We start from the raw sequence: 13,622 nt of genomic DNA on the forward strand, positions 1-13,622 counted from the left end.
GCCAGTATGTCAATATAGCAAATGTAGTTAACGTATCTGTGGCTTCTGATGGGTGTCTGCTGGCCGGAAAAAACCATGGTTGACCGTCAAGGGTTGTTCGCTGGGACCGTCGACGAGTTGGTGGTTTGCAAAGTCTCAAAGCGTCAACTATAACTTACAGTGGAAGAAAGAAAAAAGAGGTAATTGCTGCAAGAAAACCCAACTGGGATATTTTTACGTGAAAGCGTTCACCAAAGATCTTCTTATGTCTTGATTGGAAAATCAAAACTGAAGAAGTATCGAACAAATTCTTTTTCACAAACACTCAAGCTTGACCTATCCTGTGGCCTTCTTTTCTGTTTGGTTTTGCAAACCGGAGACAGCAGAATAATCAAAAGTTTACAGTAATAACTTTAGAAATTTATTGAACGTATCATTAATCCTGCATGATACTATATAATTGACTAGTAATGCCAATTCCCTTTAAAAAAAAATACACATACGATTACAACTTTCACTTTGTAACTATAAATAAAACAGTAGACATATCGAGTGAACATGTAAGCGTAGGATTATCCGCTCTAGTGTTCATGCTTGCCGGGACGTTGCAAGTCCATAGCCTATAGCAGAAAAGAAAAAGGTCAGTTATACTATTCAGACGGCAACAAGTGGAGTAAATCTTACCTGAGTCATCTTGAAGAAAAGATCCCAGTTTTCATAGGTTCTTCCAAAGAGTTCCGAGCTGGGACCGTTGGCGTAGATGAACACATCAGAGATGGAGTGAACGCCGACCTTCTTGTCAACAGGAAGGTTACCGTTCCACTTGAGACCAGCTAGAAAAGAAAAAAAAGTTTAGATTCAGCAATAAAATCACAGGTGATATTCTTTGAGATACGGTACCTCCAAAGTTGCCGACTTCGTCCTTCTCGCTGGCGCGCCACCAGTGACCATCCTTTTCGGAGCCAAAGCGAGGACCGGACTTGGCGAGTTGCCATGCTTCGTAATGGTCGGGAGCACCGGCTGTACCAGCAGCAAGAGTAACACGAGGGTTCTGTTAAAAAAAAGTAAAAGATCTCAATTAGCAATGATATTCGGTGGGGCGCAATGTTTTTTTTTTTTTGTGTGTGTTTGCAAGAGACTTACCCAGTTGTCAGGGAAACCATCACCATCTTCGTCGAAGTAACCGGGCCAACCAGCGCGTTCGTAGACACCAATAGCGTTACGCTTTTCTTCTTCACCGGTTTGCTTGGCAATGTATTCTTGGTCAACGGAACCCCAGACATCGAACGAGTGAGTGTGATCAGCAGTCACCAAAATAAGGGTATCTTCGAATTCGCCATTCTTCTTGAGCCATTCAACGGTCTTCTTCACAGTAACATCAAGTTCAATCAATTCAGCCCAGGCACGGGGGTAATCCAAACCGTGGAGCTGCTTGTCAACGGAAGCGGCTTCGGACATCAAGAAGAAACCGTCCTTGCCACCACGCTTCTTCAACACTTCAAGAGCCTTCAAGGTCATGTCATCTAAACCGGGCTGGTCAGAACCTGGATTAAACAAAAAAAGAGTTTAGATCATTGTTCTGGAACATGGGTAGAGCATGTGTGAAAAAACTTACCAAGAGCATCCTTGCCGCTCATATCGGGAGCAGCCTTGTTGCCAATGGTGTTGTTGACGAAGATGTTACGTTCGAACCAGCTATAAAAAACCAAAAAGGAAAAAAGAGTGATGAGTATGATGTGATTCTTGGTTTGGAAATTCGAGAAAGACTTACACATCCAAGTTGCCCTGACGGAAAATACCGAGGAGCTTCTCATCATCGTGGTACTTCTTCAAGTCCTTCTTGTTCTGGACCAACTTGTAGCCCAAGTTCTTGAACTTTTCATAGTAGTCAGCACCGTTAAGAGCTTCTTCGCCCTTGAAGAATTCAGCTCCGCCAGTGAGCCAGACATCAGGAACGGCTATTGAATTACAGTGAGTACAACAAGGTTGAACAAGCTTTTGTGCCGCTATTCTTACCAGGACCAACCCAGTTGGGGCTGCCATTGATAACTTGATCAATGATTTCAGCGTGAGTGTCACGGTCACGAGTGTGAGCAACGAAAGCTGAAGGAGTAGCATCCTAAAAATTGAAAAGTAAGGTTAGCTTTCTGTTTAGCTCATCGGAACTTATTATTGGTACTTACACCACCGGAAGCAGTAGTAACAATACCGATGGCTAAAAAAAAAAAAAAAAAAAAAAAAAAAAAAAAAAAAAAAAGCGAGTGAGTACCAATGCAAAATAAATCGGACAAGATAAAAATGAAGCGTACCCTTCTTGGGTTGACGGCGACGGATAAGTTCGGTGATGGTTTCGACCTTGGGATCATCAAAGGGATCCTTGGACGAGTCACAGTAGACACCCAAAGCATCGGGGCTCGATTTGTGACCGGTAGAGTAAGACGAAGCGGAATTGGCCGAGTCAGTGGCAATACTGTCCACGGAGTTGGTGATGATGTGACCCAAGTGGTCAAACTTTTCAAAGTTCAAGAAGTCGTGGTACTTGCCAGAAGTATGGGCGCGAGCAACAGCACGAGCAGCGGTGATCATCTAAATTACCCTTATTAGGCTCAAGTTTTTTCTTCCTAAAAAGGAAAAATAAAGCGCATTGGTTTTACTTACACCAACGTTGGTACCATCAGAAATGAACAAGATGACGTTCTTTGCTTTCTTCTTGGGGCGCTTGGGCTATTGATTGATTGAAAAAAATAAAAATTCGTTAATGCGCTGCAAAATAGCCTAGATCAGTAGAAAATCTTGTTTCATACCTCGACAACAGTGTATTGGACAGTGTAGCTCTGCTTGGGACCGTATTGGACCTTGACTTGGTAAGTACCAGGCTTGTCAAACTTCACCTTGCGCCAGGCACGGGAAGTGACATCCACGTTAATGGGGTTGCCGGTACGGTTAAAGTTGTGGGCATAGGCATTGTCGATGGTGTTGCGCCAGGTGAAGTTCCAGCTTTCCATTTCAGGGGTCGACAAATCAAAGTACTTGCTGGCATCCTCCCAGCGACCATTGTCACGACGGACCAAAGTCTTGAAGTTGTCAAAAACAGGAGGGGTAGGCTTGGAAGCATCCAAATCATAAGCGTGCATTTCCACACGAAGATCAAAGTAACCGCCAGGCAAGAAGGTGGAACTAAAAATGATTTTCAGGGGATCCAAATGAATTCAGTTAACCAAAAAAAAAAAAAAAAAAAGCACAGAGTGAATGCAGGAACAATGATGATCCTGCCAAACAATAATGGAGACTTACACATCGGGAGGGAAAATACAGGCGTGAGCATCGGGACAGGCACCAAGACGAGGGTATTGACCCTCAGGATCAGGGCGCAAGACATAGTCGGATTTGGAGCCAGCCAACGCAATGGAGCAAAGCGTGGCCAAAGAGGTAAGAAGGAATCCCGTCTTCATGGTTTCAAAGGATCAATGAATTGAAACTGAGGTTTTCCAATGGGTCAGAAAGTGGAGCGAGAATAGGCGCCCTTTATATTCATGTTGGAGTGGTGGTGCCTGAAGCTGTCTTTGATTTCTTTCCCGGTGGTTCTCATCAGGTTACCGATTGTAATTGGTAGAATATATCACCAAATCCGGTATTATTCACACAGGACATGGCCGGGAAGACAGCTAGTCTCCGGTTTACCAGAGATTACCGAGGTAACCAAAACCGTTTCCCCGGAAAATGTACCTCACGTATCGTGGATATACCTGGTAATTGCATCGGACAAGCCCCACTATAGAATTTCAGTGTCACCGTCATTTTCTGTGTACCGCATGAATGAAGATCATTGGTTTGTATTCCGACCATGTGACACTTCCCATAGTGCCCCACCTTTGGCCGCCGCCAGTTTCCAGTCGAAATTCTCGGCCATCGATCTGTGCCATCCTCGGGACTTTGCAATATATGAGCCATTATACATCCTAATAAAATGGTAAAAAAGAGAAAAAAAAATTAATAAACAGTGAATTTTATAAAATGTCAAACATGTCATGATGCCCAAGGTTTATATCATGTCTTGCCCTTTCAAATCCTCTATTTGATCCGGTCAGTAAAAAAAAAAAAAAAAAAAAAACGCAAGTCGCCAATAAAACTCATGTCAAGCTTTTTTTTTTCAATTGGTGATGATGATCACGTAAATGGTAATCTCTTTTTTTCATTTCAGAAGTAGCTATTCTACTATTTTTCATGTTTTTACCGGTGGAGATAAGCAATCTCTGTTTTCCCACCAAAGGTTGCTCAAGTACAGTAGTGATGACATCCAAGCATCACGTTGAAAAAAAATTGGTTCAATACTGTAACGGGATGCACTTCCATAAGCGCTTAGTGCTTACCATGTTCTGCCATGCTATTTTACTTTGTGACTAATGGTTTTTGCGAGCTGATTCTTGGAGTGCGTAGTAGCCTTTTTTTTTCAATTCACATTCTTTAGTGTGGCACCAATGAATGTGAAATATGAATTGAATGGCCGCGTCTGACAAAGAAAAAAAAATGGGCCGTCTTTTCGTTACTCCATGACGGGATCAATCCCATTATTCAGTTTGTCATTCCCCAGATTTCAAAAGACTGGATTTTGGGCGGCCGCCGTGGGAGCTGTCGAGAAAAACTGGAGAAAAATGGACACCACTCCGTATCCGGTCCCAATGAAAAAAGATAAGGGAAATTGGAAAATGAATGCCATTTACGAGCGTCCCATTTTCCTGATGTCACAGACTCTGGGGAAAAGGGAGTTCCAAATGGAACATTATTTCCTAAATCGTTAATATTTACGCGTTATTCCCGGAACAATGAAGCGGCTGGTTTCGTTGACTCGGAAGATAGGTAGGTAGCCAGGTAGGCAAGGTTGGACTGGTTCAACCAGCAAGTTTTTTTCTTTTTCTTTTTTTTAAACGGAGACATAGGACCGTCATAATGCCCATTCATATCCGTGGAGCCATTTACCGAAATCTCCAACTCCTTACACTGGACCAAAAAGTTGACCGGTCAACCCCGCTCCTCATCGAGAAATACCGCCATTCACCAGCCTTGTTTTTGAATAGAAAATGGAAATAAGCAATGATGGTAATTGAATAAAAAAGTTGACATGCGCGCGAATCATTTCCTTAAGGTTCATTCATCTACTGTCCAGCGGTTATCTCGATCATGTGAGACCTGTTATCTTCTACTTTTTCCCCTTGACCTTCCGATAGAAAAAAAAAGGGGGGGAGAGAGGGAGAGCAAAGGCGCTGGGAAATTGGATGTTTGACGGGTGAAGACATCAAAACGCTTGCCGCGAATTGATCATTGCCTTGACAAAAAGAATAATCAACAACCTGGTTTTTTTACGGGAGAGATCATTCAATGGGTTTCTTTTTTACTTTTGCCGATAGCTCTCTCATATTCTACGGCTGCATTTTACCCCAGTATTAAAACTCTTTTGGTTGATGGAACGGTTGCACGGAAAAAAAATGACAAGAGATTATGGCTATTTGACTTTATAAGGGTATTTTACCAACCAATGATTTGTTTTTGGCGGCAATAACATAACCCAAAACGTTATCTTCTGTCACAATCAACATGTATTTATCCAATACATCCGTTTTGCATCTTGGCCATACACTTGCATACTGCATTATGCCTTTACCTGTTATCAGATGAACGCTAAAATAATTGACGTTCTATTTTAGTGTGGAGGATTATCGCCATGATCGGATCTTTGAAGCGGCAAAACGGTCGGATCTCCGCAACATACAACGCCTTTTTTTTTCTCACCAACGAATCGTACCACTGTCCCAAACAATCGTCAAGCCTGATTTTGCTTTCCCCAGGAATCGGTGATTCTAGCTGAGCATCAATCCCTTGGTACCACTTTTGTCCAACGCTATTCAGAAGAAAGAGCTCGCTTTGGAAAGTCCCTCCTAACTCAGCCTTCGCGGCTCAAGATAAGAATCGTATATCGCCTTGCCATACACAGGCTCATAAAGAAAAAAAAAGTGAGTCAGTAAATACTTACATGGCATTGTCAAATGCTTAATTGATAAAGGTTAACTCATCAAGAATCCCGTATCACGCAACGCCATTAATCTGTCAATTTTTTCGAAAAGAGTTGAGCAAATGGAATGGTTGTTTTACGACTCGATATTGCAATCGCTGAAAAACATTGCAGTTTTACGTATGGTAGCAAATTCGCTGAAGAAGATGGACCTTTTCACTGTTGTTCCTGAAAAATCATCAATCGGAATTGAAGTTCTTTTTTACTCTTCAGCTTCAAAGCCATCACCTCATAATTACAAAATCATATACTGAACTTTGGACATTGAGTAAACAAATATACACCGTCTGCACTTGCTTCTACAGTACTGTTTATTGAGATGACAGCATGCTTCGTTATATTAGTTCTAAACTTTGATTGACCGACAATTGCTGGCGAAAGCTTCTAAATTTCATTCCTCTTTTTACGAATAACCTTTAGAATGATTTTCAAATCATACAAATATAATACAGTACAACTCTTCTGAAACTTGTGCTGGGAATGTGGAATCCGTATGGGGTTCAACATGAAAAGAAGGTTTAAGTTCTATATTGCTGTTCAGTCGAGATAAATAATAGGCAAAAAAACTAACAATGGTTGCAAATAAAAATATATACCAACATTGGATCTTTATTGAAAATAAACAGACATAATGTAAAAATAGGGTAATTTTTCATGTGCTTTAAACTGAAAGAAGTGTCAAGTACATCAGAAACATAGAAAAGGCAAGTTAGCCATTATTAGAAACGCTGAATCCAGCGGACACGCTTACTCAAGACGATTGAGTATTTATAATGAGTCGTGGATTAGGATTACTCGGAAACTGTGTCATCTCATCATCAATTCTCTTGGATCTCAATTTTACCCGAACCAAGAGTTAACTGCACCAGCTGTATGATATACGACTGCTTATTACACAGTTGGTGAAATAGGATGAACATGCATACAAATAAAAAATATGGCGTATAAAATCAAACGAACAATATTGTACACAACATGATCAATCACATAGCCGACACGAACATCATCAATTCGACCTCTCCTTTGACAGGAATATTCACCTTTGCATAAGTCCCAATATTCTTTCTATCGGTCATCATCCCCTCCTCAGACCAAGGTATCATACATGTATCGAAACTTACTTCAAAGGGGCGATTACTCAAGAATTATATTGAACCTGCTATTCATTGCGTGCTAAACGATCTTATTCTCAGTGTCGTTGACATTTTGAGCGTTACATTTTTAATCCTAACGGATACATCAAACAAAGTCCGATAATGTAACAAATCAACTTCTATTATCGTTTTTGCTGATGCCGAAATAATGAGTGAATTAATCGACAACGATCAGCAATAAAAAGATGACCAGGAAAAAAAATTCTATGGTAAGCAGATCGCTTGATGATCTTTTTTAATCAATCCATAAACTATTTGCGAGAGAGGATGGGTATAGGTAATTTAAATTGTTTCAAATGGACCGAGACTGATGATATTATGATTAACACTATCGTTGCAGATAGTCATGGCTTAATGCTTTTTCTGGATCAGATGTCGATGGCAGTGATGGAGAGGCACCAGCAGCTCTTTGGATCTTATCCCATCGTTCGTGTTGCCATTGTCGGTCACGAGCAAAGACCCGTTTGAGCGATTGCGGCGGTCGCATATTCTTCAATTCGCTCCGTTTGGTCCTGCTAGGAGGGAGGTTGCCGACCATTTCTACAGGTACTGCTTCCGGAGGCACCACGGGAGGAGGCGGAGGAGGGATAAAGTAAAACGAGGATCCTACATAGGAAGCAACCACCAGGGTCCAATGGATCTGACGGTCGATCATTTAGTCACTTTATTAGGATTCGAGCGTTGCAAAGGACTTACATAAGTAATATACATGACTACCAAGCACGACAGCGACCATTTGACTTCGTCTTGGTACAACCGATTGCAGTTGTAGTAATCAGAGGCTATATTGAGCGTAGCATTTTGAAGGCTGCCTTGATTGTTCTGCTGAAAATCGTGCTGAACCCGTTTCTGCGCATCCTCGATACACCGCGATTGGAAATCGTCGCTGTGGATCAGGAAAAGTACAAAATTCACCAGCGTGTCGGCCAATACGGCAATGACAAAGAATCCAATCACATAGGCCAGGGATCGCACTTGAGCGTATCGTGGCTAAAAAATAATCGTGGTTACATCTTTTTCACTGTCTCGGGGACGACCATTCACAAAGAGCACTTACAAGTACAAACATAAGAATGAGCATGATCAGACTAACCAATCCAAAGATCAAATTTACCACCCCAAAGATAATCAATGGTGCTTCATGAATGTAGGAAAAGAAAGCTAAAGATTTTATCATGGCAACGTGGTGAACTTTTTGACCTGTACAACGGCGATTCCATGAGAGAAAACTAAAAGGGGACCTACGGCTGCTCTGCATAAACGCCATGACGGCAAAATAAAAGCTAAACCCCTTTTGATCAACAACAACGAGTATTAATTACTTCATTCTTGTATTGATAACCGACACCGACGCCGTGCCTACCGTCCATATAATACAGGCTAATATACTGCCTAGTCGGTTATTGATGCATCCGCAGCATAACGTATGTAATCGGGCGACTTGGTAACGGTTTAGAAACGAATCAAAAGGTGCCATTCTTTCGAAAACTCAATGGCAAACGGAACGTAGAAAACAATAGTAAAAACGATAAGACGAATGAATAAGAAAAATACTGCGTCGAATGGGGAAAAATGCACTTTTTTTTTTAAATGATGAATGAAGAAGTGATATGTAAACAAATAACCCAATTAAGTAATCGCTAACTCTGGAAATTGTATGCATACAGGATGATTTTTTTTTTCTTTTCTTGTTCATGTGTGTCCGCAGACTAAGCTTTTTAAGCTGTCGAGCCAAAGGTATTGACAACGTGTTGCCGAATGGTCGCCAATGGATTCTGCTGGAATGCCGAGTGTTGCATAACTTTTTGCATTCGTACAATTTCCTGCATTCTATGACAAAGAATCAGTATTACAGATAAGTCATGATCCTTCCTATACCCCCCTCTTTTTTCACTTACTGAGCCTTCTTTCTATTCTTCTTGTGTTTGATCTTATCCGAGGGAATGGCGGCTTGTTTTACGTTGGTTGGCGTTGCGGGTTCGGACGGGGTTGGTTTGGCTTGTTCGGTCATTTTGGTGTGAATGCTGTTCAGGATATCTTCGAATTCGGTCATGTCGGTTTGCAGATCGGCATTGGTGGCTTTTCTCTGCTGTCTTTTCTGTTGCTTCTTTCGTGTGGTATAAGCATTATCAAGTTCTGCAAGTTTATCCACGTTAGATTTCACTTTTGTCATTTCCTTCCTTTTATTTATTTATCGAAACTTACTCTCCAACCATGCTTTATGACGCAACTTTTGCTTCAACTTTTTGTCTGAAACTAAAGGCTTGTCGTTGGCTGGGACGGTCTATGAGGGGAAAGGATTGGAAGGGAAAGGTTGAGTGTCAAGACAAAGTAATGATCTGATGTTTCTCTTAACATTACCGTAATTTGATCCTGGTCAACCACGATTTGTTCCAGCACTTGTTTTTGTGGTACGGCAAACTTTCGATTTCTCACACTCGTGTCCTGCGACTTTCGGCTTCTCGAGATCTTTGGCATGGTTTACTTGATCAAGAAATAAGATCGAGTCAAAATTTTCAAACCGCTTAAAGTTGATGACGTTTCAGCCGTCTAGAAGAATTGCCTGATATGGCAGGCGCCATCCCAATGTGATTTCGAACCACAAGGAAATTTCCACTGCCGCAGTCTCATTGTATTGTTTGTTCTTCGTTTTTCCTCAACATTTTTCTAAATGGCTTACTATACCAATCCTCCACCTGCATACGAAGAAGAAGCTCGTCAGCCACTGTTTGGTGGCGATGAGCCGGACGACATGTATAAAGTGGGCAATGCCCCATTCGATATTCGCATGCGTAAGTTTCTGCATAATCCGACGCTAGTCTATTTCTTCATGTTGATGCTGACATTATTGATACCTAGAATTTGTGCGCAAGGTCTACTCCATCTTGACCGCTCAGATTCTCGGCACCATTATTCTTTCGTCTGTCTACATGTACAACAGTACAGTGCAGCATTTCGTACAGTCCAAGTAAGTGCGCCGCTGTGGGTGCGAGTTTATGCAACACCGTCACCGGAGGCTAACATTAGGCCATTGGATAGTGTTTGGCTTTTGTACATTTCCATGTTTGGCGGTTTGGGAGCCATGTTGGCTCTCATGTGGAAAGGACGATCGACCCCGCTCAATTATATCCTTCTTGGCGTGTTTACATTGATGGAAAGCCATCTCGTTGGCACAGTGGGTAAGTTGACTTACGGCAAAAAATTACTGGGTGGTTTACCCAAAATATTGTTGCTGACAAGAAAAAAAACTAGTCACCTTTTATGATCAAGTCATCGTACTTCAAGCTTTGATCATCACTTTTGGCGTTTTCTTTGCACTTACCATGTTTACGCTCCAGTCGAAATGGGATTTTAGCGGCATGGCACCAATGTAAGTTTGGTGAACTCGGTGATTAGGATGGATAAAGATCGATAGCTTATGAACTTTGGTTTTTTATTAGATTGTACGCTGGTATCTGGATCTTGTTGATTGCGGGCATTGTGCAGATTTTCATTCCCTTCTCGGAAGGATTCCAATTGGCATTGGCTATCGGCGGTGTGGTGATTTTCAGTGGCTACATTATTTTGGACACTTACCTCATCTTCAACCGATATTCCCCCGAGGACTACATCATGGCTTCTGTCAGTCTCTACATGGATATCATCAACTTGTTCCTCCGCATCTTACAGATCCTTAATGCCATGCAGAGAGATTAAAGTAATGCCTCGTATCATGCGGCAGCATTTATAATATGATTTGTCCGCTTCTCCTTGCAATTTATGATACTCGTACTCTACAGTGTACCTCTCTAGGATGCTGTTTTTAATTTTCAATACATTACTTTTTTCAAAAAGACGAGTGATGGAATTTTTTAAAAGTTAATTGGCCAGCCAATATCTTATTTGGGTTGGTAAAAAAAAATTACTCAAAAATGCAGTATGTGAAAATGAACTAGACGGTGCCACTACGATCCCGATGCTGATGCAAATAAGTGTCGCGCAACAGTTTGGAGGTTTTGACAGACTGCACAGCAGATCGGTCAGAGGCGGAGGCATCGACGATTTCCAAAGACGGATCCAGGGAAAGACTGGGAATCATGTCGGAAACGTGATTGGCCTGAAGGGCGTTGTTGCTGGTAGCAATGTGAATCAGTGAGGAATCGTTGGACAATGCAGGAGGCAGCGGTCGCTCATCGACGTTCTCATGCAATCGGAAAGGCGTGTTGTTGAGAGAAACGTCTTCCACTTGACGACGAAGTGAGGAACTGCTGTAAGAGCGGACAACTTTATCGGATCGAAAGGATAAGAAACCAGCTAGACGCTTCGTGACCGAGGCGCTGGACGACGCTCTGGGACGTAGTTTGGGACGTGAGTGAGAAGAGGACGCTGAGGGGGTTTCTTCGATGCTGTCGGCGGTTTCAAGTGTGGGCATGGCCGGTAAACTGGGATGACTACGAAGGGCCTGGATAGGAATGGATTGAGGAAAGAAATCTTCAAATTCGGCCATGTTGCGATTGGGGCCTAAAGAACTGTTGGAGTTGCTACGCGATCGATGGGAAGATGGAGACATGGACCGAGCTGATATTCCGGCCAAAGATCGACTACCCCCACTGTACGTCCGTGACCGATTCCATACACCCAGAGAGGGACTGGAAGTGGTTGGTTCCAAGCCTTCCGTGTCGATGTACGGATTGCAAGAATCGGCGATTGGGGTGGCCGTGGCTGGTGTGTCGGCAAAGAGAGCACGGATACGGTCTTCATTATCGGTCCAGTGAGCTTTGCACAGACGATATTCGAGCGCGATGGGCTGACGGATGACGCGCTCAATGAAGCGACCTCTGACAACAAAGGATTCGAAAAAGGGGCCACGACAAAAGGAGCACACCTTGGGTTGAGCAAGATACTCCTTGATATGGGCGGACATATGAGTGGGAATGGAAAGCTGTGCACGGACGGCAATACGTGCACATTGTTCGAACAGTGAGGGAGGATCGTGATGAATAGGGTATTCAAACTGTTCGACAAAGTCGCAGTCTTCGGCAGCAAGACGGCGTAAAGACTGCAGTGTGGCGATTTCGGCCGGCAAAGATTTCAAGGGATTTTTGGAAACGTTGAGCGAGATGAGATCGTGTAAATTGGCCATTTCCGGAGGCAGTTGCGTTAATTTGTTATCGTTGAGAATGACGATGACTAGTTTTGGTAAATCACCCATGGATTCAGGCAACTGTTGCAGCTGATTGAATCCAAGATTGAGCACTTTAAGTTTGGACAAGAACGAGATGGTATCCGGAATTTCTTCCAATTCATTATGCGACGCATTCAGGAATCGCAACGATTTCAGGTACCCAATTTCCGGTGGAAGACTCTTCATCTTGTTATGTGATCTATTCTCCCCCAGCATCGCGCCAAAAAATAGACAAATCACCGTCAATAAAACACATTCACACAAAAAGCCAATACAGAGAAAAAAAAAAAAAAAAAAAAAAAAAGAGCTTACAGGTTGAGTTTGGTCAGATTGTGCAAAAAGGCGATACTGGGACTGAGCTTGATCAAGGATTTTCCCGACAAATCAACGGCGACGGACGGACTGGTCAAGCGTCGAGGACGACGTCGAGTGGGGGTGACTTCACCAATAGTCAACTTGGTCACTTCTCGATGGGTATTGTCGACGGGTCCATTGGCGGATTCCAACTGCAGCAGTTCCCGTTCCATAGGATCGTCGTTGCTCATGTAGTGAATAATATTGGGGTAATAGGTCTTGTCGACATACTCCAAATCATTGGCCAAATCGTTGCGTACCAACGATAGCCGCTTACTTTTACGACAGATGGCACATTCTTCGGCCACAGCGGTGGCGACAATCATATCGTCGTTGACTTCTTCGGATCCAGCCGCAGGTATCGCTTGCTTGTTTTGATTGCAATGATTTTCACAAGCCATTTCCAATCGATACAGGTGTGGATTGGCCAAGACGAAATCCTGCAATCTTGTTGCTGGTTCTGGTTGGTCCACGGTATCCGAAGCCGGTTCGGGAGCGGCTTTATTGATGTAAGCAAATGTCAAGGGACCATGCTGTTTACTGGCTTGCTGACCCATGGCGGTGGATAGGAAAAAGAGTCTGAAGGACGCAGAAGGAAAGAACAAGGTCAGGTCTTTGTGTTCTTTTTTAGTTCTTTTTCCATAGAAAATAGGTGGGTTTTCCCTCACCAGTTAAAAAAGGAGGATCTGAGTTTACACGATACTAGTTTTTTTGACGCTCAAAAATGGAAAGTACCATCTGGGAATTTGTGTCACCTTGGTGTGTCTCAATAATATGTCTTGGTGCGTGAGAGATTTATTCATCGTTTTCCTTGGTCGGCAGATTCACCAACTTGACGGGTGAAGACATGCAGGCTTTGTTTTGTCCCATGCATCTCACAAGAACAATGCTTCGCATAGTTCAA

General features: G+C 42.7%; 5 protein-coding genes across 5 annotated transcripts; 1 reads left to right on the forward strand and 4 right to left on the reverse strand.

Moving 5' to 3' along the window:
• Nucleotides 1-325: 325 nt before the first annotated feature.
• BYT42DRAFT_601565 (alkaline-phosphatase-like protein) lies at nucleotides 326-3,462 on the reverse strand. Its single transcript, XM_051571031.1, has 12 exons — nucleotides 3,274-3,462; nucleotides 2,784-3,156; nucleotides 2,638-2,703; nucleotides 2,289-2,565; nucleotides 2,163-2,194; nucleotides 1,996-2,098; nucleotides 1,751-1,937; nucleotides 1,595-1,674; nucleotides 1,123-1,523; nucleotides 880-1,030; nucleotides 664-812; nucleotides 326-599 (listed from the first exon to the last, which is right to left on the reverse strand). The coding sequence occupies exons 1-12, from the start codon at nucleotides 3,429-3,431 to the stop codon at nucleotides 561-563; spliced, it is 2,016 nt and encodes a 671-aa protein (XP_051428561.1). The 5' UTR covers nucleotides 3,432-3,462; the 3' UTR covers nucleotides 326-560.
• A 3,860-nt stretch (nucleotides 3,463-7,322) lies between these two features.
• On the reverse strand, nucleotides 7,323-8,764 carry BYT42DRAFT_553104 (uncharacterized protein). Its single transcript, XM_051566445.1, has 5 exons — nucleotides 8,564-8,764; nucleotides 8,446-8,491; nucleotides 8,258-8,361; nucleotides 7,897-8,190; nucleotides 7,323-7,840 (listed from the first exon to the last, which is right to left on the reverse strand). Exons 1-5 carry the CDS (start codon nucleotides 8,675-8,677, stop codon nucleotides 7,529-7,531), a joined length of 870 nt encoding a protein of 289 aa, XP_051428562.1. The 5' UTR covers nucleotides 8,678-8,764; the 3' UTR covers nucleotides 7,323-7,528.
• A 1-nt stretch (nucleotide 8,765) lies between these two features.
• Nucleotides 8,766-9,705, reverse strand: BYT42DRAFT_553109 (ribosome biogenesis protein SLX9-domain-containing protein). The gene is made up of 4 exons (XM_051566446.1): nucleotides 9,562-9,705; nucleotides 9,406-9,484; nucleotides 9,099-9,336; nucleotides 8,766-9,030 (listed from the first exon to the last, which is right to left on the reverse strand). The coding sequence occupies exons 1-4, from the start codon at nucleotides 9,676-9,678 to the stop codon at nucleotides 8,919-8,921; spliced, it is 546 nt and encodes a 181-aa protein (XP_051428563.1). The 5' UTR covers nucleotides 9,679-9,705; the 3' UTR covers nucleotides 8,766-8,918.
• Nucleotides 9,706-11,036, forward strand: BYT42DRAFT_553112 (inhibitor of apoptosis-promoting Bax1-domain-containing protein). Its single transcript, XM_051566447.1, has 5 exons — nucleotides 9,706-9,992; nucleotides 10,060-10,168; nucleotides 10,240-10,379; nucleotides 10,453-10,570; nucleotides 10,641-11,036. The coding sequence occupies exons 1-5, from the start codon at nucleotides 9,872-9,874 to the stop codon at nucleotides 10,894-10,896; spliced, it is 744 nt and encodes a 247-aa protein (XP_051428564.1). The 5' UTR covers nucleotides 9,706-9,871; the 3' UTR covers nucleotides 10,897-11,036.
• Nucleotides 11,037-11,131: 95 nt separating this feature from the next.
• On the reverse strand, nucleotides 11,132-13,391 carry BYT42DRAFT_525453 (uncharacterized protein; the record flags this gene model as incomplete). The annotated part of the gene is made up of 3 exons (XM_051565333.1): nucleotides 12,677-13,391; nucleotides 11,748-12,563; nucleotides 11,132-11,708 (listed from the first exon to the last, which is right to left on the reverse strand). Exons 1-3 carry the CDS (start codon nucleotides 13,273-13,275, stop codon nucleotides 11,132-11,134), a joined length of 1,992 nt encoding a protein of 663 aa, XP_051428565.1. The 5' UTR covers nucleotides 13,276-13,391.
• Between the last annotated feature and the right edge of the window lie 231 nt (nucleotides 13,392-13,622).

This window comes from Radiomyces spectabilis, assembly GCF_025331425.1.
Source record: "Radiomyces spectabilis strain NRRL 2753 chromosome Unknown BYT42scaffold_1, whole genome shotgun sequence".
Lineage (NCBI taxonomy): Eukaryota > Fungi > Mucoromycota > Mucoromycetes > Mucorales > Radiomycetaceae > Radiomyces > Radiomyces spectabilis.